The sequence below is a fragment of the Talaromyces stipitatus genome, genomic scaffold, assembly GCF_000003125.1.
Source record: "Talaromyces stipitatus ATCC 10500 scf_1105507295511 genomic scaffold, whole genome shotgun sequence".
Lineage (NCBI taxonomy): Eukaryota > Fungi > Ascomycota > Eurotiomycetes > Eurotiales > Trichocomaceae > Talaromyces > Talaromyces stipitatus.
In genome coordinates, this window is record NW_002990119.1 from 2,262,860 (window position 1) to 2,284,998 (window position 22,139).

General features: G+C 46.7%; 10 protein-coding genes across 10 annotated transcripts, besides 2 other annotated features; 6 read left to right on the forward strand and 4 right to left on the reverse strand.

Annotated features, from left to right (window-relative positions):
• Positions 1–412: 412 nt before the first annotated feature.
• On the reverse strand, positions 413–1,954 carry TSTA_105490 (MFS sugar transporter, putative; the record flags this gene model as incomplete). The annotated part of the gene is made up of 3 exons (XM_002486531.1): positions 413–1,213; positions 1,262–1,888; positions 1,938–1,954. Coding segments are annotated over 3 exons (1,246 nt in total), but the record flags the coding sequence as incomplete, so codon positions are not given.
• Positions 1,955–3,865: 1,911 nt separating this feature from the next.
• Positions 3,866–5,489, forward strand: TSTA_105500 (beta-alanine synthase, putative; the record flags this gene model as incomplete). The annotated part of the gene is made up of 4 exons (XM_002486532.1): positions 3,866–4,096; positions 4,148–4,465; positions 4,521–5,351; positions 5,405–5,489. Exons 1-4 carry the CDS (start codon positions 3,912–3,914, stop codon positions 5,487–5,489), a joined length of 1,419 nt encoding a protein of 472 aa, XP_002486577.1. The 5' UTR covers positions 3,866–3,911.
• Positions 5,490–5,704: 215 nt separating this feature from the next.
• Positions 5,705–8,167, reverse strand: TSTA_105510 (uncharacterized protein; the record flags this gene model as incomplete). Its single annotated transcript, XM_002486533.1, has 3 exons — positions 5,705–7,377; positions 7,429–7,649; positions 7,698–8,167. 3 exons carry the CDS (start codon positions 8,165–8,167, stop codon positions 5,705–5,707), a joined length of 2,364 nt encoding a protein of 787 aa, XP_002486578.1.
• Positions 8,168–9,194: 1,027 nt separating this feature from the next.
• On the forward strand, positions 9,195–10,873 carry TSTA_105520 (xylosidase/glycosyl hydrolase, putative; the record flags this gene model as incomplete). The annotated part of the gene is made up of 2 exons (XM_002486534.1): positions 9,195–9,917; positions 9,968–10,873. 2 exons carry the CDS (start codon positions 9,195–9,197, stop codon positions 10,781–10,783), a joined length of 1,539 nt encoding a protein of 512 aa, XP_002486579.1. The 3' UTR covers positions 10,784–10,873.
• A 999-nt stretch (positions 10,874–11,872) lies between these two features.
• Positions 11,873–13,945, forward strand: TSTA_105530 (beta-calactosidase, putative; the record flags this gene model as incomplete). The annotated part of the gene is made up of 2 exons (XM_002486535.1): positions 11,873–12,406; positions 12,488–13,945. The coding sequence occupies 2 exons, from the start codon at positions 11,873–11,875 to the stop codon at positions 13,943–13,945; spliced, it is 1,992 nt and encodes a 663-aa protein (XP_002486580.1).
• Positions 12,094–12,120: a microsatellite.
• A 36-nt stretch (positions 13,946–13,981) lies between the features above and the next one.
• Positions 13,982–15,188, reverse strand: TSTA_105540 (NmrA-like family protein). Its single transcript, XM_002486536.1, has 2 exons — positions 14,889–15,188; positions 13,982–14,835 (listed from the first exon to the last, which is right to left on the reverse strand). Exons 1-2 carry the CDS (start codon positions 15,150–15,152, stop codon positions 14,056–14,058), a joined length of 1,044 nt encoding a protein of 347 aa, XP_002486581.1. The 5' UTR covers positions 15,153–15,188; the 3' UTR covers positions 13,982–14,055.
• Positions 15,189–15,864: 676 nt separating this feature from the next.
• On the forward strand, positions 15,865–17,319 carry TSTA_105550 (uncharacterized protein; the record flags this gene model as incomplete). Its single annotated transcript, XM_002486537.1, has 2 exons — positions 15,865–16,167; positions 16,306–17,319. 2 exons carry the CDS (start codon positions 15,865–15,867, stop codon positions 17,227–17,229), a joined length of 1,227 nt encoding a protein of 408 aa, XP_002486582.1. The 3' UTR covers positions 17,230–17,319.
• A 370-nt stretch (positions 17,320–17,689) lies between these two features.
• Positions 17,690–17,732: a microsatellite.
• A 3-nt stretch (positions 17,733–17,735) lies between these two features.
• Positions 17,736–18,340, forward strand: TSTA_105560 (uncharacterized protein; the record flags this gene model as incomplete). Its single annotated transcript, XM_002486538.1, has 2 exons — positions 17,736–18,194; positions 18,225–18,340. The coding sequence occupies exons 1-2, from the start codon at positions 17,843–17,845 to the stop codon at positions 18,338–18,340; spliced, it is 468 nt and encodes a 155-aa protein (XP_002486583.1). The 5' UTR covers positions 17,736–17,842.
• A 641-nt stretch (positions 18,341–18,981) lies between these two features.
• TSTA_105570 (uncharacterized protein) lies at positions 18,982–19,466 on the forward strand (the record flags this gene model as incomplete). Its single annotated transcript, XM_002486539.1, has 3 exons — positions 18,982–19,034; positions 19,109–19,294; positions 19,379–19,466. 3 exons carry the CDS (start codon positions 18,982–18,984, stop codon positions 19,464–19,466), a joined length of 327 nt encoding a protein of 108 aa, XP_002486584.1.
• On the reverse strand, positions 19,379–21,267 carry TSTA_105580 (uncharacterized protein). Its single transcript, XM_002486540.1, has 3 exons — positions 21,029–21,267; positions 19,891–20,976; positions 19,379–19,842 (listed from the first exon to the last, which is right to left on the reverse strand). The coding sequence occupies exons 1-3, from the start codon at positions 21,186–21,188 to the stop codon at positions 19,685–19,687; spliced, it is 1,404 nt and encodes a 467-aa protein (XP_002486585.1). The 5' UTR covers positions 21,189–21,267; the 3' UTR covers positions 19,379–19,684.
• Positions 21,268–22,139: the final 872 nt, after the last annotated feature.

The following is a 22,139-nucleotide window of genomic DNA, read 5'->3' on the forward strand; positions in this document are numbered from 1 at the left end:
GTCACGATACTCAGCTTGCCCTAAAAGATAAGGATTGATCTAATATTGATACAATGATAGTGGAGCAGTATCATGAAAATGGCCATGAAAATGTTGATACTTGATGAGATCAATGATACAATATATCGGCTATGGCGACACGAAGACCTCTGCAAATCTAGAATCCAAGATTTCTGGTGCAGGTAAGTATTTTGATATCATTTCTGTTTTGGGTAACTAGCTTGCAATCGTTTACCGAAATAAATTCCTGACTACGCTTGTTAAACAGTCTGGACTTCATGTAGGATTCATATCTCGTGTCGGCTTCCTATTTTTCTTGATATAGATATAGTCATGGCTACTCATCGTCAACATTTCTGGAGTCTTACAGGGAGGGGTGACACCGGCTGCTTATTCAAAGGAGGAATTATGTGAAGAAATCCATTAATTATTAGATTGATAAAATCGATACGTTAGGCATTGGGTATATGCTTGGGAATACTCAGTGTCATAGCTCATTGTACAAACTGGAGCCAAAAATACATTATGATCAAGGGGGGACTGTTCTTGCGCCTGGGAAGACCATCCCCATACATACATCAACGTTAGACGATTCAGAGGCACAAGAGCATCTACTCGGCCTTGACATCATTCTCCTTGACTTCAGTAGTCTGGAAATCGTCACTAGCCGCTCTATCCACCAACCCCAACTCACGACGGATCTGATCCATTCTTTCCTTATCCGAAGCAGCCACACCCTGGCTACCAAAGATAACATCCATCTCCTCAAGGGTCAACTGCTTAGTCTCAGGGACAAACAGCCAAACGAATACGGAACCCAAGAGAGTCATCAATCCAAAGAAGATGAAGGTACCGTATTTCATACCAGTGATCATGTCCGGGGTTACTTGTCCAACGATGAAGTTATTCATCCAGTTGGAACTAGCACCTAATGCAATTCCATAAGGTCTGGCACTTAGTGGCCAAACCTCGGCGACGATGATCCAGGCACATGGACCCCAAGACCAGCCAAAGTTTCCTGCGAAGAGCCAGACCATGACGATAGCAGCCCAACCGGCGGCGTGGTGTGTTGGCCATTGATATTGATTCTTGGCGAAGATGATGGCGATGATTAGATGGTTGATACCCATTGCAATGGCACCGGCGATGAGCACTGGCTTCCGGCCGACTCGGTCAACGTAGACCATCATTGGGATGGTGGTTAAGAACATGACTGAATCTGTTAGCTTTCTGTATTCTCAAGTGAGTAATAGTTACATACCGATACCGACGACACCAGTGGCCAGCAGAGATGTCGTGTTACTCGACATTCCCAACGCACCAAAGATACTTGGCGCATAGTACAACACCGCATTGATACCAGTCCACTGCTGGAAGAACATAGTCACAGTAGCAACAATGACACGACGGAACATGGGCATAGTCTTGAACAAGGAGCCGATGGCAACGAATTGCAGTTTGAAGGTATTCCAGGCAGTCTGTTCCTTCAAGTGAGGGAATTTCTCTGCAGTAGAACGCTTCTCGAACATTGACTGGGCCTTAATTTCGAGGAATTCAAGCTCAATCACTTCATCCATGTGGTCCGACGTGCCGCTACCGCCGTGAAGCATGGCAATGACGCGGCGAGCTTCATCTTCGCGACCGTGGTGTACAAGCCATCGAGGAGAGAAGGGCATGAAGAGCATACCAACGAAGAGGATGAGGGCGGGTGCAAGCTGCAGGCAAAGAGGCACCAACCAGGCTGCATCACTTTGCGAATCGCCTGTTCCTCCAATATAGTTTGTACCGTAGTCAATCCAAAAAGAGATAAGGATACCAAACTCGATGGAGAATTGTTGTAGACCGACTAGCAAACCGCGGATTTCGGGAGGAGCACATTCGGCGTTGTCTATTTCAACATTAGTTGGGACAAAACGAAGAGAATTGAATCTTCCTACACATAGGCACAATCATCCTTTAGAAAACATGTTAGCTTCAATCCTATGTAGATAGACCCAAGAGCAAGACGGAATACTCACGACAACGAACCAACACCCATACCGGTAATAAAACGACCGGCCAAAATAGATTTCGCGCCAGATGAAGTGATGGCAGTGCACTGAATGACAACACCCACGATGAAAATACCAGTATTGATCAGAATAGCATACTTGCGGCTGAGCACCTCAGCCAGGAAACCTGAATAAAGCGTTCCGAACCAAGCACCCAACTCCAAAATTGAAGTCAACCAACCCTTCTTCGTGCTGTTAGTAGTATATTCGCCCATATGATGTTCGAAAGCTTTCATGGTCAAGAGGCCTTCACGAAGTCAGCAAGTGAGCCGGTGAGATAAATCAAAGGTAAAATTTCGAACGTACCGCTAAAAACACCCTGGTTGTAACCATACAGCAATCCACCTAAACAGGCAAACATGGCGATTCCCACGACACGTAGATTGTGAAAGGCAGCCAGCGGCCCAGTCGAGCCGGCAAGGGCCATGCGTCGCTTGAGAGCGACATCGTCGGTCTGTGAAGTAATAGCAAGAGGCATGTTGATGATTAACCTTGTCTTGTATCAGTTAGTATGCAAAGTTTGGCTTGACGATCACTGAGAATACAAAGTGAGAAAGGGTGGGTATAAAAGCTTACCAAGTCTCAATAGCCCTTTAGCTTTTTCTTCCCTCTGTTCGAGAAAGTTTCACGCATCAGATGACACAGCTCAGGACGAGACCTTCTATTTATACGTACTAGGTATATGGCATCGGCATTATGACTACTAATCAAGAGAAGAGCAATTTTCCCGGCCAATACTTGACTTATCCGGGGATACTATACATTAACGGTCTGAGCACCCTGACCATTCGAGAAATGCCATGGCCTCGTATCGAGAAATCCACCAAACAAGCTCATCTGCAGCCTAAGTCTGTGCAAGGAAACAGGCACGCGTGAACACGGCACCAACAGCAGAAAGAAGCAAGATCAGCGCATCCAAATTGTGGAGGAAGCTCTATTTAGCCTGAATACAGACTTGTCTCTCATAGCCTTTTTCTTCCGAGGCTATAGCCATTGGTTGATGTGGGCTCCCCGCGCCATATAGATTCCGTCCTTTTCTGTCAGAATATCAGAACCCGAAATGTCTAGTCTTGATTCGTCCCCATGGGGAAAGTAGGGGGTGAGTCAGCAAGATGTTACGGTAGTTGTGCACTACGTCTTTTGCCGGCTAAATGGAAGGGTTACAACAGCCGTTTGCATATAATAGCCGAGTCAATATACCTAATGCGCCAAGAAACTGACATTGCAGTCATGTGTTTTTATCATCTTCCATTTCTCCAATGATAGAATAGCCGGGGAAATCTCTCGAGTCTTCAGCCCTGGAGGTTGTGATGTAAACTCTGGAACTCTGGTATACGAAGTCCCGGCTAACATGGCCGGATCATACAAAATGGAAGACTAGAGCACATGGTTAGCACGCGAGACAGTTAGTAAACAGGGAATATTAAGTTAAGTTTTACGTACAAAGCAGTCATCGGGAACGAAAAGTATAGTCAACAGCCGAATTCTAATTCGATGATCATGACTTCAAGAAATCCGGGCTGAGTAGCAAACCCCCGGTATGTCAGGCCGTTGTTAACCCTAACCCCGAAGAGAACAACCATTTTCGCTCTTACCGGCCTAACTAGACGACAAGATACGGCATTGTAAACGAAATGTTACTGGATTTTACTTGGGATACAATGTATTACATTCCAAACAATGTTATGGTTGCCAGGTTGAAGCACGAAGCTTGTCAATGTGGAGTAAACTCTTATCGAACGTTTTGAGAAGGCGCATCACACTGAAACCATTTCAAACTCGACATCTGAATGTTGCAATTCAATTTTACTAGTAGAACATCTTAAATTCCCCAAATACTACCTTCTTCTACTATAAAAGATGGCGCTACTTGCTAAGGCAGCTAAAAGTACTACTCCCAACGTTACCAGCAACTTCACAGCAAGACGTCTAGCATCAACATCCACTCCACAAACCCAACTATCCGGTCTCAAGATCAATTCCAAGCGGCTATGGAAAACACTACATGAGACATGCGAATGGGGCGCAGCTCACAGATATGGCGAGTAGGTAACTCAAGCCCGAAATGAGTGCATATCTACTGAATATATCTATAGCAACCCCACTGACACAGGCATGGCTCGCCTCACTCTCACCGATGCCGACGCAACTGTTCGAGGCTGGTTAAGTGACCAAGTCCAAAACCTGGGCTGTATACTTCACATAGATCAAATGGGCAACATGTTCGCTAGGCAAAAGGGTCGATTGAACTCACCGGTGCCTATGACTGCTATGGGAAGTCATTTGGATACTCAGCCTCGTGGTGGCCGATACGATGGGATTTTAGGTATTATGGCCGCACTAGAAGTGTTGAAGACGATGAAGGAGAATGGGTATCAGACGGAATTTGATGTTGGTTTGATTAATTGGACGAAGTATGTTTACTCCTTGCATTCTCCCGATGTATTCATGTCCTGATATGTGAAATAGTGAGGAAGGAGCAAGGTTTCCAAAATCAATGGCTTCATCGGGTGTCTGGGCAGGTCAAATCCCCTTACAGGAAGCATGGAACCTCCGCGACATTCACAATCCAGATATCACCTTAAAGTCAGAACTTGAGCGGCACGGATACCTAGGCGACATCGCCTGTTCCCACGACCCTCAATCCGGCGGATACCCCCTTGGAGCCCATTTCGAATTACACATTGAACAAGGCCCGATCCTACTAGAAAGTCAACGGTCCATAGGCGTAGTACAAGGTTCTCAGGCATATAGATGGTTAAGTTTTACTGTCACTGGCCGCGACGCGCATACAGGCACAACGCCGTTGAGCGCACGCAGGGATCCGCTTCTCGCAGCTTCGAGGATGATTGCAGCCTCAAACGAGATTGCACAACGACATGGGGCACTGGCTTCAACGGGAATATTCAAGATTCCTTCCAACGCATCTACAAATACTATCGCTTCGGAATTGACGTTCACTCTTGATCTTCGCCATCCAAATGACAGCATCGTTGATACGGTTCAGGCCGAATGCCTCGAATCATTCAGCAAGATCGCATCACAAGACGGTAAAGGGGTTTCCTTCACCTGGCAAATTGATACCGATTCTAAAGCTGTCCGTTTCGATGAAGATTGTATAAATGCCGTGAGGACTGTAGCTCATGGGCTTGTTGGTCCAGACAAGTATATGGATATCACTAGCGGTGCTGGCCATGATAGTGTATATACAAGTCGACGATGCCCTACAACAATGATTTTTGTGCCCTGCCGGGATGGAGTAAGTCATCATCCGGAGGAGTATTGTTCTCCAGAAGATTGGTATGTTGTTTCTCAGGCATCGTGGTAGAATTGTAGGGCTAATGTACATATAGTGCTATTGGAACGCAAGCATTGTTAGAGGCGGTTGTTTGCTATGATAAGCTTCGGATAAAGCAGAAATCTGATGAAGGAAGATAGAGAGTATTTACGCAAATGGGAGGAAAGTTGTTCATGAATCTAGATCTTCGAAAAGGTTTTAGATTTTAAGGAGCTCGGAAGCATCACCAATTGAGTCTCTCAACCCCCGAGCATATAATATTATCATGGTCTACTCGCTTGGCCTGGACAGAATGGAATGTGCTTCTGTATGCTACTGTATATATTACATGTAGCTGCCCTACCGCTCCTAGCGCCTACTGTAAAATAACATTGTAAACCCCTCCAGCTTTGGTACCAATCGCTCCTGAATATGTCTGGCCGTTAACCTGGAAGGAGCTTCCGTTAGCCACTCTTAGCGCAAGAGTACTACCCAAGTTAGACGTGATAGTTGCAGATCCAAGAACACCGTTTGACCAATGGATGTCGACCTTAAACCCGCCGCGTGCAACGAGACCAGTAACGCTACCAGTAGGGACTGACGATGGAAGAGCTGGCAGAATATGAACGAGGTTGGCATGAGATTGGAGGAACAACTCTGTAACACCAGCAGTGAAACCGAAATTTCCGTCGATTTGCATGGGTGGGCCATTATTGCTGTTAAACAAGTTTGTTAGAGGGAAGGTTTGTAGATAGGTCTGCACGCTGTTCCACGCCGAGTTGCCATTAAAGAGACGCGCATAGCAGGCAATGACCCAGGCGCGTGACCAGCCCGTGTCGCCACTACCGTATTTTATACGATGGTCAAGCAGGATTCCAGCTGCGCTTGCTAGTGAGGAGGAGACGGTAGGAGTCATCTGTGATCCGGGGTAGAGGCCAAAGAGAGGTGAAAGATGGCGCATGCCGGGTTCTGTTTCGCCATATTCCTGGCGCCATTCAAGTATCTGTCCGTACGAGCCAGTCTGAGGCGGTTTAATCTTGGAAAGGTAATTCTTTGCGTTGCTGCATTCGCTGGATGTCAACCCAAGGATCTGACAAGCTTCAATCACATCACTGAAAAGCTGGTAGAGTAGGGAGTTATCCATCGTCGGCGAAATATCAATACCTTCTGCATTGCCTGCTTTACTCTCATTCGACGGGACTATGAAAGAGTTCTCAGGCGACAAGGACGGGCCGGTCGTATAATAGCCGTTCCATAAGAAAGTATAACAAAAACAGAAATCAGCAGCGCTCTGTAAGATCGGCCAAGCAGTCTCCTGAAGGAAAGTCTTGTTTCCCGTGAATCTGTAATGCTCCATTAAATGAGTTGAGAGCCATACTCCGCCCAACGGCCAAATAGTGTATGGAGTTCCATAGTCAACCGGCGCAGGGTCTCCCCAACAATCAATGTTGTGGTGCAAGACAAACCCGCTGCACCCATACATGGACGAGGCTGCAAGTTCTCCTCGAGTTTTTGCCACTGCAAGGAGATCCCAGAAGGGCTTCGTGGTCTCTGCCAGGTTTGTCGTCTCTGCGTGCCAATAGTTCATCTCCAGATTTATGTTAATCGTATACTTGCTGCCCCATGCAGGGTTGAAGTCTTCATTCCATATTCCTTGGAGGTTAGCTGGTAATGAAAGAGGGCCGGTGTCTCTGGATGAAGCTACTAATAAGTGTCTGCCCATATTGTACATGAGTGTGACGAGCTGAACGTCATTTCCAGGGTTGCTTTTGTAGTTCGACAGTCGTTTATCCGTAGGTTGGTTGGCAGCTGAGCCACTAGAACTACCCAGGTTAAGAGAAACGCGGCCGACCAAGGCTGTATTATCTGCAATGGCAGCTGTTCGCAATGCCTGGTAACCTTGACTAGTCGCACTGCTCAGTTTTCTTGTCAATTCTGTTTCGGCAGCTGCTTCAGTGCTGTACCGATAAGAAGCTTCAGCGTCGAAAAAAATGTCTACAGTCGTTGCTCCGCTAACCGACAAGGTAGACCCAGAGGCAGAGACCGATCCTGGGGTAATATTGGTTTGAATTTCTGTCTAATATGAAGAATTGTACTTACCTCCAGAGGCGATAACTTGGGCCTCTGCGGCAAAGTAAGGGTTGGACCCTCCACTGTTTCCCTTCATGACGATGGAGTTGGCACCTCCGCTTGTGGAAGCAGTGTTGCTGATAACGTTTTGTAATCGTGATAAGGAGATCTTTATATTTAGTTGACCTGCCTGGCTAGCCTGAAGCCGCATAGCTAAGACTCCGGTAGGATAATTGGCAATAATCTCTCGTCTATGAGACTAGTAAGTATAATGTCGTTAGATTACTGGGTATGCTTACGTGTAGTTAACGCCATTGTAGATGTAACTACAGCCAGAGTTCCCTTGATATGTATCAAGCCACCGGTTCAGCGATCCTTGGCTACTATGACCGAAATCGAGATTGAGCTGGCCTAGCGGCGTGTAATGTTGCGGCGAATTTGGGTTTCCAGCCATATTCGGCAGAGCGACTTGGCCAGCTCCGGTGATGTTTCCTGACTCGAGCATAGAGCGAACTTCAGTCAAAACTGACTTGGCATTTGGGTTGAGACGGTTCAAGAAGGGGCCGCTCCAGATGGAGTTTTCATTCAAGGAAACTCTCTCTGTAGGAGTGCAATACATCAAGCCTCCCAACCGGCCATTGCCCACCGGCAAGGCAGAGTTAAAATCGGTGGCAGCAGAAGTATACCATGCGTATCGAGATCCATCATATTGGCCGCTGACCAGAAGGGCCAGCGACAGAAAGGAAAAGATGAAGCCTTGTAGGCCCATGATCATAAACGGAATGTTGGATGATGTTCACGCTTACCATCAGCAACTTTCAACGAAGGATCCATTGCTGTCCTGTATTCTAAATACTGAGAACATCATAGTCTTCATCTGTTGAAGACACGCCCCCCCTCCGCGCGGCATATCAAGTCATCAGAACAACCCAGTTACCCCAGAATTCGGTTAATTCAAACCTGGGGTTTACCTATTCATACCTCTCCAATTTAGGCAAGAAAGCAGAGAAACATCGGATAAAAACCGCTCCATAGCGGCGTCGGGTGTATTCATCGTTTCCCCATGTTTAGCCTGTATACTATGCATGCCAAGTGCATCTCGTCGGAGGTTGGGGGAATTATCCTCGTAGATCGTCGTGTTCTAGATATTTGAGCTCTGACAATTACCTTGCGAAAATACATCTTTCACCATTCTTAGCTTAACGCCCTGTCCTATCCCCTGAATAAAGAAGATCATGGAGCTGAGAGCTGCATACACCTGGGGAAGCGGAGCTACTTCATCTATGATAGGTAGTTTTAACATCCTTAGTCACGCCACCTGTCGATCAATTGAAACAAATGGATCATGGATTATCCACGAACAGGAGAATGCGGTTTTCGGCGGACGAGAAGAAGTAACTGCCGAAATGAAACATGGTGTCGTTATCGGGTATTTACAGGAGAATAGCCCAACGATCATGCCCCAAGACCTAAATTCCACTCTTTTCTAGATGAAACAATATTAAATAAAGACCCACAAATTGTCACCAGATCGCTTCTTCCACAGCAGCATTTTTCCGAAACAATTAAGCCTTGTTTTAGGCGAGTTCATTCCACGAGTCTTCTAAGGGAATCTAGGATATTATTACTTCCCGCTGCAGAAATAAGGCTCTAGATCCAATTTGGTCTGGAATGAAACGATTGGCGAGTAGAAGACTGGAGGCTAGGTCACAGATGTGCACAGAACTATAAAATGACCGATACTCCTGGATAGGATTTTCATTATCATCGACCACAGAATAGCATCATTTTTTATCATGAGAATCCTTCCCACGCTGTGGCTCGCGGCCACCGCATTAGCCACTAATTTCAATCAGCCAGTCCTCTGGGAGGATCTAGCTGATGTGGACATTTTTCGCGTGAACGACACCTTTTACTACTCCGCATCAACCATGCATTATTCCCCTGGAGCACCCATTCTTCACTCCTATGACCTAGTAAACTGGGAGTTTATTGGCCATTCAGTCCCAAACCTCGACTGGGGTAACATCTATAACTTAGATGGAGGCCAGGCATACGTCAAAGGTATATGGGCATCGACGTTGAGATATCGCAAGAGCAACGGAATGTGGTATTGGATCGGCTGTATCCAATTTTCCACAACATATGTGTTCACGTCTCCTTCTGCGACAGGTCCATGGAAACAAAGTGGTGTAATCGACACATGCTACTACGACTGCAGCTTGCTCATTGATGATGATGATACGATGTATGTGGCTTATGGTTCGACGCAGATATCGGTTGCTCAGCTTTCGTCCGACGGTCTTAGTCAGGTTAAGACACAGCAAGTGTTCAAATCGAGTTTTAGTATTGAGGGATCACGTTTCTACAAGAGAAATGGACAATACTACATCCTTAATGATCAGCCTGCCAACGCTGAATATGTCCTTAAATCCAGCAGTCCTTGGGGTCCATACACCCAGAAACAGCTACTGAATAATATTGCAACTCCTATCTCCGGAGGAGGGATTCCTCATCAGGTATGTACCATGGATATCGGATTCCCGAATGACTCACTAACACCTTCAAGGGAGGAATCGTTGATACCCCGAATGGCGACTGGTACTATATGGCCTTTGTTGACAGCTATCCCGGAGGACGCGTACCTGTTCTAGCCCCGATAACCTGGGGCTCAGATGGATTCCCTGTCATTACAACTGTGAATGGGGGCTGGGGAACTTCATATCCATACCCCTTAACACCTCATACACTATCTTCTCCCTCAGGCAAAGATACCTTTCAGGGAACCTCACTCGGTCCACAATGGGAATGGAACCACAACCCAGATCCAAACTATTACAGTGTGAACAACGGCCTCACATTACGAACTGCCAAAGTCACAAATGACCTCTACGCTGCCCGGAACACATTGACGCATCGTATTCTCGGACCCCAATCATACGCAACTATTGAACTCACAATAAATAACATGAAACCCGGAGATCGCAGTGGGCTTGCTATGCTCCGCGACTCATCTGCCTATGTTGCCGTCATAAATAACAGTGGCACTCTCCGTGTGAGCATGGTACAGGGACTTACCATGGATTCCAACTGGAATACTGCCTCAACTGGTAGCGAAGTCGCTGGTATTAATTTACCGAGTGGTACTTCCAAGATTTGGCTTCGGGCCTTTGCAGATATTCACCCTGGCAGTGGTCGAACGGCGGCGTTTTACTATAGTACGGATGGCACGACTTTCCATACCATTGGTTCACCTTATGTCTTAAATAATGCGTGGAACTTTTTCATGGGCTATCGCTACGCAATCTTTAACTATGCCACTTCATCGCTTGGAGGGAGTGCGGTGGTGAATTCGTTTGATATGGAAAGCGGTTCACCTCAATGATAGTTAGACTTCACATGAAATCAAGTTTGTATCTAGCTCGTTTATTACTACCATCATGGCAATATACTTAATGAATATGTTCTTGCATGGATGTGTATTCTAACGAGAAACTCGGTTAAAGAACTATATAAGATAGCAGTCGGATGTTATGTACTTGAGAATATCCCGTTAACAATATCTTTCCGCTTAATTATTATATCATCGTGATATCGCATCTTTTTATGGCAAAAACTCGGTTAATATCGATGTTTGATACGGATGTCTTTCTCAATATGCGGTTACCCCAAGGTCAAGGGGAGTATCGGATCAATTACATCTTAGCGTTGCAAATGAACGTCTGGGGAAGCAACCCCAGGTTCAAACCGAGTCTATATCTAGATATTGAAAGGAAGTAACACCTCTCATGCACTCCACATGTACCATGCTTAAAGCGAGGTTCAGAAGGATCGCCGGCATTTATTGGTTAGCTTCTAATCTCGTGATACAACAGTAAGCTAAAGTATAGACTAACGAGATAGTCACTTCTGTTAGCGTATTAGGCTTCATGAGTGGTCCTAGCGGAGCTGAGGCTACCAGCAAAAGAGCCCACTGTTTGAATATTGAATGATTCTATTCTCGGGTAACCCTAAGATTGATTGCATCAGACCACGCAGTATACAATGTGAACTGGTGGGAGAGCCTGTCGTAATCCTCGTGTTTGAACACTCTCCTATGTCCTCGTAATACTAAATACTTCACTATGCGGAATAATTAGCAATGGACAAGTCATAGCGCAGAAAGAAATGTCAGGGTAGTATCGTGCCAACGAGCACGCAGTACAATTTATCCCTTTTGTGGAAGAATAGTATCTAATTTGGAGTATCTCGCCAGCCCCTGAAATTCATACATGCGAAGTGTTAATCTGGAAGCAATATCCATATCTGGGATGTGAGGCAAATTACTGACAGAGATCTGCCGATGTATGCCATTGCTATACATCCATGGATCTTAAAGTAGGAGTATAAAGAGGTCCCCGAAAACTGGTTTCGACGGTAATAATATTTGAGCTTTCTAGACTATACTTCTCGGTCACAGGCCATCTTCTTCACCATGAAGCTATCTACTTCACTTATTACTTTGATCGCCACAGTCCAGGCTCAGCAAACCGCATGGGGACAATGCGGAGGAACCGGCTGGACAGGTCCAACAGCCTGTGTTTCCGGCTGGACATGTAACTATGTAAACCCGTATTATTCTCAATGCATCGAGGGACAGAGCACATCTTCAAGCCCTTCCACCACTTCCACTCCCAGCACTACAACTTCCCCTGTATCATCATCATCATCATCATCATCATCCGCAATTCCGTTCTCCTACAACAGCAAATCTTTCCTCCTAAACAACCAACCCTTCCAGATCATCGGCGGCCAAATGGACCCCCAACGCATCCCGCGCGCCTACTGGCGTCAACGTCTCCAAATGGCTCGCGCCATGGGCCTAAACACAGTTTTCTCATACGTCTACTGGCACTCCCTCGAACCCAGCCAGGGCGTCTTCGATTTCACCGGTAACAACGACCTCATCACATGGTTCCAAACTGTGCAGGAGGTCGGTCTCAAAGCCGTTCTTCGTGCGGGACCTTATGTATGTGGTGAAAGGGATTGGGGTGGTATGCCAGCATGGTTGAGTCAGATTTCCGGTATGGTTGTTAGGGCTAATAATCAGCCGTTTTTGACGGCGGCGTCGAGTTATATGCAACGTCTGGCGCAGGAATTGCATGATCAGCAGACTACGCAGGGTGGACCGATTATTATGGTGCAGGTGGAGAATGAGTATGGGAACTATGGCTCTGATCATAGTTATACGCAAGTGATAGGGAATATTTTTAAGCAGAATTGGCAGGTTACGCTGTATACTAATGATGGTGGAAATCAAGGAGCTTTGTCTGGGGGCCAGATCCCTGGGATTCTGGCTGAAATCGATGGGAACCCTCAAGGTGGTTTTGCGGCTCGAAATCAATATGTTACGGATCAGTCAAGTTTGGGTCCCTTGCTAGATGGGGAATATTATGTGACTTGGTTTGATACCTGGGGTCCGCATAGTGGGTATTCTACTGATGAAGGTAACCAAGGCGCGATCAATGGGGTGATCAATGATTTGAGCTGGATACTATCCAATAATGACTCATTTAGTATCTACATGTTTCACGGAGGTACCAGCTTTGGCTATGGAAATGGCGGCGAGAACTATGGGAATTTGACCCCTTTTATAACAAGCTATGATTACGGTGCGCCGCTAGATGAGAGTGGACGAATAACACCAATCTATAACGATATTCGGAATATGATATCGAACCATGTCCCCTCGGGAACTATCCCCAGTGTCCCATCAGTCCCGACGATGTGGTCTATGCCAACCACCACTCTTCAGCCGGTAGCAAGGTTATTCGATCAACTCCCTTCAGCGACTAATTCCAGTTTACCGCAGACAATGGAGCAGCTGGGTCAATCATTTGGCTACGTGCTATATTCGCATCAGGCTACATCATCTATATCAGGCGCAGTCAAATCGGGTGACCATGCGAGAGATCGGGTCATTGTATACAAAAACGGGGTAAAGCAAGGTGTCATTGACTCAATCTATAGCCACCCGGCCACTGTCAATGTACAGCTTTCCTCTGGAGATACTTTATGGCTTCTTGTTGAGAATTTGGGTCGTGTCGACTACGGTAGTCCTATAGTTGATCAACGGAAGGGTATTGTAGGCAACGTGACTATCGGGGGCAGCGTCATTTCCAACTGGGAGATATACTCCTATCCTTTGAATACACCTCCATCAACCGTTGATACAAGCAACTCATCTATTTCCATCCCCTCTGGCTCACAGCCAGTCTTCTACAAGGGAAGCTTCGTCGCCCCTAGTAGCGATAGTGCATCAGACACCTACCTGACCTTACCGGGAGGTATCAAGGGAGTAGTCTGGGTCAACGGCAACAATCTCGGACGATACTGGATCATCGGCCCGCAACAAAGCCTTTACCTCCCTGGTTGTTTTATGAAGACCGGATCAAATGAGATTGTGGTTCTAGAACTTGAGCCACAAGCGGGGACTCGAGTGGCGTATGGTGTTACGTCTAGGACTTGGGGGAATAATCCGGATCCGGATTGTAATAATTGTTCTTGATTGTATGTATCGAACTGGATCAGAAGTAGTGTCAAATACCGTAGCGTTGGCAGCTATTAAATAAGCTCGTTCATGAAGTAGAAACACTTGTACAGAACCGTATTGAGTGTCTATGAAGCATACTGCCTACTCAAATCGTTCCTAACCGTCGTCTCAAAATCCTCCGGCTCCCTCCCCAAAAGTTCCTTTAACACAGGCGTCACAACCGCACATTCCCCTTTTCTGATAGCCTCCCAAGCCGTAGCCCATTCCCGACTGAGATCAACACCATGATACGTCGACAATGGCGGAACATGCGGTTGACTTGCATACTCATCAACTGAAACTTGTTTAATCTTGATACGAATGTCACTATTCGTTCTTTCGCGTATCAATTTTTCCAATATGGAAATCACTTCATTTAGTGTAAGCGCTTTTGGGCCAGAGAGGAGTAGTGTACTGTTCGTATATGGGAACCCGGAAGGATTGTGCATGTATAAATTGATGAGTTTGGCAGTTGCCTCACCCAATTCGTCCCGTTTTGCCCATGCAACGCCCGGTCCAGAGCCGTCGTGGGGAATTTTAACGTGGATTTCGCCGCGGTCGTTGGGTCCGCCGTGGTGTCGGCGCTTCATGTTGTCATCTGTAACAGCATCGATGACTTCCTGAGGATGGAAGAAGGATGTATATATCGGGAATGATTCATGATATAAACCTTCGCGGATGATGGTATAGGTGAAATCTGGTGCATTGGTACGACCCAACTCTTCCAGATATGCCTCTGTATCGAGATGGGCGCGCATAACTAGTGCATCGGAGGATTTGGTGAGGTTTCCGGCAAAGGCGAGAGAGGAGTAAAAGATATGTTTTACGCCGCTGCGTAGAGCGGCGTCGATTGCTTTTCGGTGTGCCTAAAAAAACTATTAGAACACAATCATATTCATATACAGTAGATCGAATGAACCTTTGAACGATGCTCATGTTCACACGAAGCATACGAAATCAAAAACAAAACTCCAACACCATCAAACACGCGATTCAGTGAACTGTCTTCATCGTAATCCGCGCGTCGAACTACGGCACCTTGTCGACTACACTCGGCCAGAGTATCAGGTTTGCGTGCAATCAGAATCAAGCTGGATGCCGGGATGAGCGAGGCCAGATGCTTGACGGTGCTGCCGCCGAGGCTGCCTGATGCAGGAAAAATGCCGATTTTCTTTTCTGTCATGTTTTATTAGGTCTTTGTATAATCAATTGATGGAGTAAGGATGGAAAGGATATATTTTTGGAGGTACCTAGTGAGTTTATATGTTCTGTATGGATAATTATGCCGTCATAACTCCGGGTTAGGGTTAGTAATTACGCTGCGGAGATTTCTGACTGCTGTACAACAACTCCGCGATATGCTCAAGCTCAGTATTGGCTCAAGTTTTCGATGGCATCGATTGGAAATAGAGACTATGTCCCGAGATAAGAATAATATATGATAATGCCATAATTCTAGAAAATACGACATGGCTCTATGGCGCGTTCATGCATTGGCAATGGCTGGATGATGTATCGACAGTAACATCACATGCATTGAGACCAGAGAAAGAAGGACGACGACACATAAAATCTGCGCGAACATCGTCGAAACCCTAACCCTAATTTCAATCCGGCTGTCTCGCTTGGGTTACGGTGTGATTGGGCATACTATTCAGGGTTAGCTCAGGGTTAGCGGTGATGCCTCGAGTTTCTCGGACAGGACACGATTCAGGATCAGCCTATGGGATGAAGTTATTTGCAACACTGCACAATGTATAAATAAAATGGATTGATAAGCACACTATACTGTCAGCACAAGGTAACCAGGCTGTATACACAAACGAAAAGCTGGCCGGAAGCAAACAAGCTCACTGAGAGAGCGCTGTCAATCCACCCCCATATCCACGCGCGCCATGACCTTCAAGTCAGCAATACGCATCGACTTGCCGAGATTGCTTCTACTCATATCATCAATCTTCCTAGCCTGGTTCATCTGGTACACCTTCTACATCTGGTACATACAAACCCCAATCGCGCCTCCGAGCGCCCAGCAAAAGACCAACCTGCCCTGCACAGACGCCAACTGGTCTGCAGGAAGTGCCTTTTTCACACTTACAGCTTTGATTTTTGGATACATCGCTCATCCACGCGGATGTCTATTCTGGAATCGTTCCGGTCGCATCTGGCGGTTATCGCCGGTTTTTGCCCTGATCGAAGTTTGTGTTATTTGCAAGAGGATTATAGAGGGATTATTATGGGCGAATGCATCCTTTCGAGTTGTTTGTCATACGCTGATGGCGGTGCGGGTTGGTAATTCGTGGCAACTGGGGGAGATTAAAGCGTTTTTGAAAAAGATGGATGATCATACGGATGTAGAGGCTGAATTCGGCAGCAATGGCGATGCGAATGAGATGAAAACATTGAGTGCGTACCGACGTGTCGGACATTTTCCGCCAGGAATTGAACGAGAGTACCACAGTACATGCGACAGGATATTCCAAGAACATCTGAATATCGTGGGCGATTTTGAGAAAGGTCCTTCTTTTCGTGTTTTCGTATGGTTCCCGATGATCCTGCAGGTAATTAAGCTCGCGGTTGTGGGAGGACCAGGTGCAATTCTTACCCAGGTTACCGGCTGGAGCTACTTTGGCGCATGGCTCAGTATCGAAATTCTCATGGTCACTATTTCGCAACGACCGCTTACAGCACCGGAACGCGCGCAGGCGACATCTCTGAGCAGGCGATGGAGAAAGAGTTACGAGACTCCGGATCTTGTATCCTACTGGCTCGACAGGGTCTATTTATGGGGTCTTGAGAGATTGATGATTTTTGACATTTTACCGCCAGCAACGTTCAGGGTAACTCGTTACTCTGGTCTATGCGTTGCAATGTGTAATTTCTTCCTGGCATGGACTCTGTCTTCAGCCAGCAGTGGGGGAGAGAACCATGAACCGGGCACATATCTCAGCCTTTTCGAATGCGCAGTGCGAGCTCTGAAGATTATGGCTCTGTTACTTGCTACGGTGACTCCTGGCCTTCCACTGCTTGCTCAACGGGTGTTGCACTTTGTCTGGAAGAATTTGAGATCCGTTTTGTGGTTTGATATCGGCTCTTTATGGTTTGAAGATAGTCTCGGTGATCTTGAGCCTCTGTGGCCGGGATATATCGCGGTGTGTAGTTATGTCCTCACCTTTCTGTTCCATTCGGGCATCTGGTGGACTGAGCCGTTCGAGTGCTGGGCGACGATGAAACCGGGTTATTACGATTGGCTTGGTTGATGATATATCTCTCGGGATAGAATGTAGCTCATAGAACAGTCAATGCGGTGTCAGATCAGGTGCTTATCCTTGGCGAGGCACGGCTCAGTCATATCATAGGCGAGACATAGCCAATCGGACTGAATATTGTATAACAGCTCCTGACTCCTGAAATCTAAACGGATCAACATCACAATCAATTAGTCGTAGCAAAAAGTAGTCATCATCGATCAATAGTATCATTAATATGTGTTCGGAACAAGGAGAAATAGAAAAAGAGAGAATCTCCCCGGATTTTCTTTTGTAGTTGATGTTTCACGCGAGTGGCTGAACCATCAGCCTTGTCCCACTATTTACCGTATTGGGACACTTGTGGAGACGCTGATTGGCAGGTTTGGATCTGTTGCCAAATATAGAGCCTCAGACACTCAGCCGTTGACGAAACTCTGAGACATCGTTTCCTTGCTTTGTTCATATACTCTCTTCTCTTCGTTTTCTCTTCTTCTTCTTCTTCTTCTTCTTCTCTCACAACTGTCAATACGAGACTCGTTCACAACACACCGAGGTCGACTAATTCCATCTACACATCTATACCTCATCCTGAACTCGCCTCAAGCGTCAGTGACACCTCAAAATGTCCTCCACAACCCTCTCCGTCACCTCAACGGCCACAACCACGACCACAGCCCCAACCTCAACCTCTTCAATCCACTCCTGCCCGCAAACAACCTGGGAAATCCCCACCACCGACGCCGCCTGCGCCATCCACCCATCCTCCCTCAGCAATGCAACCGACGTCCTCAAACACTGCTGCGGCCCAGCACCCGTCGTCTCCTACGACGACGGCTGCGCTTCTTACTGTCTTGCTCAGGGCCAGAATGTTTCCTCATTGACAAATTGCCTGATGTCCAACGGTGCGGCCCCGTTTTGTAACAATGCGTTGAATGCTACTGCCACGGCGGCGGTGAGTAGTGCTGCCTCAACTGGTACGTCGACAAAGACTGGAACGGGTACAGCGACGGGGTCGAGTGCGACGAGTACGAAGACTGGTGCTGCTGCAAAGATTTCGGTGGGGGGTGTTAGTGTGATTGGGTTGTTGTTCTGCTCTGCTCTGTTTGGAGCGTTGGCTTAATCTGTCTCTGGAGACTTGTCTACATGGTATATACCAGGGGAGCTGATCTCGGTGTTTGGCTTGATTTATCTACTGGTGGAGATCTAAGTGTGATGAATCTATACCCGGGCCAGACCTTGAGCTCGATGTTTAATGCACGACGCATACCTATCATGTTCATTTTCATTTCTCATGTACTCTACCTTTTACCTATGATTGCTTAAATGACCGTCTGAATATCTCATTCACCAATCCCTCTGAATACCAACACAATTAATCAAAACAACATCAGTGGTAACCCTATCGTCGCCTCCACATCCACCTCTTATCCCTTATCCAGATAAGCTACAGTGGATATAGATGGAAATCATCTCCGCCCACGCCCCATATACACAAGTGGTCTGGGTTAGCGCCACAAAGACGTTATCAAGAGGCTAAATTTATAATCCACCATCGCCATTGTCATCATACAAAACATCATCTCGAAGCACTTTGAGCATTTTGAGGAGGAATAGGGGGTGACATCATCCGCCACAGCGGAGGATTTATACCGCTGATTGTAGCCCTGCAATCCCGGCAAGGAACCTTGAAGTGTACCAACAGAAAAAGATCGAAGTTATATTATCCTTTTTTTTTTCGAAAGCAGAAATTAAAAAAGCAAAATGCCTCGCTCCCAATCACCGAATCCCACTCGCCAGGAGGCCGGGTTCAAAGCGTACGCCCTTCCCCTTTTCCTCTCCCAAACATCAACCCTAACTAACAACACCCCTTGATCCGGGGTTACAATAGAGCGCTGAATAACCCCCGCGTCTCCTCTTCCGCAAAACAGAACGCCCGCCACGTCCTCGAGGACCAGTTCGGCGACGTAATTGAACAAGTCGATGTCTCCGGAGGCAGCAAGTACGGCGACGAGAATGTGACCTCTAGTCGTGGTGTGGAGAGAAGTAGGAATAACGTTGTTAGGGGGTATAAAGCGTATGTTCCTTCTCTAACCCCTAAGCACCATTGGAGCTGGAAAAGGTTGTCGGAGGGAGGCAGGTGGCTAATAGAAGGCAATAGGGCCGCGCATAATCTCTCAAATACCGAGGCTGGAAGACAGCATGCTAGACAGAGTTTGGAGGATTTGGGTGTTAATCCTGATGAGTAATTCTACTCTTATATTGTTTAGGGGTGTCCCTCCGGGAAAAAGAATGGATGGATTGATGATGATATGATTAGACTGTGAATACATATATGTACATATTATTGATGTTTTGTATCTATTGCGTTTTTGTTCCAGATTGAATGTCGTTTTGTTTCGTTTCAGGTCTATACCGTCCAGACTTCTATAGTGTTCAGGCTGCTACGGCGTCACTGATAATAAGTCTATTTCTTTCGCTGCGCTCGCATGTTCTTCCACCGCATTATCCACGTGGCAAACGGGAAGAACAGAATCGAAATTGCGCACCAGGCAAACAAGATACCAAAATCCTCGCCGATGGCCGATTTGGTGTCGAAGATAAGCGTTCGGGAAGCATGGACAACTGTATACATCAGCGACCTATTCCATCCAGGGGAAGACGGGGGCGTACTTCTATTCAAAGGCCAGGCATACCCCCACCGATAAAAATCAGACATTAGCCCAATATCATTGAACGACGTGGCCACATTCGTAATAACCCAAAACACCAACCATAACGATGCATAAGGAAAGCCCAAGATCATGGCCATGTTCTCGCTAGGGAGGCCGAGTGATGTCATACCAACCCAGTTGAGCATCCAATATACGACAAAGGTTCCCTTGCCGTATGCATTTGCGTTCAGTGCACCCTCCGTATGTGATGCGCTGTGGTTTGAAAATGGGATTTGAAACGCAAGCGAGACGAGGGAGTAGAATAAGGAGAGAAAGAAATAAGCAACTATGCTTGACATAATACGCCAGATGATAACGTGTGTTCCGTTTACAGGTGCGTGGGTCTCGGTACCCATGAATATGCCATGAACAGGCATGAGGAATGAAAAACTGAAAAACGAAATGATGATCAAATAAATCAACCCAATCGAAATTGCAGGTGTGCCTGTTGGGGGAGTAAATGGTCGCAAATCAATAAAACTGAACCCTATGCCCGGGTTCACAGCTTGCGGCGTCCGAAAAACATTCTGCGTTGATGCGTTCTTGGCTAGAATCGAAGACCATTCTTCACCGAATTCACCGATAATCGGGAACATGACATCTATCAAAGCGGGGAAAATGTATGCTGACATCGTGGTCTGGTCACGAGCACTGTTGTAAAGGATCTGAGCCGCGCCGGTCGGATCATACGATGAGTTGCCGTTGTTGACGGCCTCTAGCAAGAGAGTGGTCGCATTGGCATTCACAATTATCGCGGTCCACGCCTTTTCGTTGTAAAGTTCCTCGCGCACCACCATCGGGTCGTAGTTAAAGTCTGCGGCAGATTTGACCGTCCATCCCAGTTTGTCTACTGTCTGAGGTGTCAGCTTCTCGAACGCGTTGGTGATGAACGGGCCGACAATCGGCGTGGTCGTATTGAACGGAGCGACTTTGGCATCGAAATCGACAATCCAGACGGTCAAGCTAGGCAGTTTCTCGTAGACGTTAAACAGTGCGCCCCAATACAGGGATAAAACCATGAGGATGTACACGCCGAGTCCGAGGACTATTCGATGTTAGTAACCATCAATGACCAGCGGCAGTTATAGAATCCTGACTGGTTATAGACCACCGTTTGTATGCCTGTCCACGATGTTCCTTTAAATCCGCATGAAAGAATCCTATCGTCTCTGGTGCAGTCACCTGCGCGGGACGATCGTCTCCATCGCGCTCATACTTGAACTCTTCTGACGAAGCCTGCTCTGTGTCGGTCGCCATTTCCGATGATTATTCTCTGAATAGCAAGTAAAATAATGCATGGCCACAAAAGTGCGAGGGTGACGGGATATATAGGCGCGGATAGCAACAAAACGGAGATAAAATAAGCATAGAGCGAGCACGGCGGAGATAAATACGTCAGCGACGCTGATGAATAATTTGTTAGTTCTGTGTCAGCCGCCGCGTTACCCGGTTGGTGCCTGTATGTTCAGGCATCGACTCGAGATCGATCGTGAGCCTCGTTGCGCCTCTTTTGCGGTGGCTGCTAAGTCAGCCTTTGTCATGATTCTAACTATTTCAGACATGTTAGAACTGAGAAGAATTGGAAGAAATTTAGGAACGTCAGCGCAAAAAGACGATCGCGTCATGTGATCTCGAACGTGATGAGATGAGGGAAGTCCTGGCTTACCGTAAAAGGAAGGCATCACCTCGATCTTGACTTCTTCCACTCGCTAACAACACCTGTGAGAATCTTCCTGTCATGACCCGAGATTATTTGGAGGATAGTCATCGATTCCAGAACAGATCCATCTGATGATGTCTGTTCAGATACAAATGAGGCCATTTCACGATTTCAATGCATACACCCCATATTGAACAACTTGGTGCGACATACAATTCACAGCTATCTATCCAACATCTCCTAGCCGGCCAGCTCTGCTCATTTTCGCCGGTACAAATTGACCGCTCAACGGAATATTCCACCGACTAGTTATTCTACTAGGACAGTTATCATGAAACCCTACCATGTTTAACTCGTTTATGTATCCAGGAATCCAAAATCAGAGATAAGGCACGCATCAATCCGTGACCAGCAAGTTACTTCCGGAATGACGGTATGCATCCAGAAAGCCCCTGAGGAATCGCATCTCGTCTAACTTTATCCATTATAGTTGTCAATTGTATAGGTCCGTGTCTTAGAGACTCTCAAATCATTCGTCGAGACAAGCA

Coding starts and splice junctions, on each gene's coding strand:
- TSTA_105580 (XM_002486540.1), bottom strand. CDS start 21,188: ATGGCGACCGACACAGAGCAGGCTTCGTCAGAAGAGTTCAAGTATGAG. Junction 20,977..21,028: donor CAAACGGTGGTCTATAACCA/GTCAGGATTCTA, acceptor AACATCGAATAG/TCCTCGGACTCGGCGTGTAC. Junction 19,843..19,890: donor TGCCTGGCCTTTGAATAGAA/GTACGCCCCCGT, acceptor TGATGTATACAG/TTGTCCATGCTTCCCGAACG.
- TSTA_105540 (XM_002486536.1), bottom strand. CDS start 15,152: ATGACAGAAAAGAAAATCGGCATTTTTCCTGCATCAGGCAGCCTCGGC. Junction 14,836..14,888: donor AACATGAGCATCGTTCAAAG/GTTCATTCGATC, acceptor TAGTTTTTTTAG/GCACACCGAAAAGCAATCGA.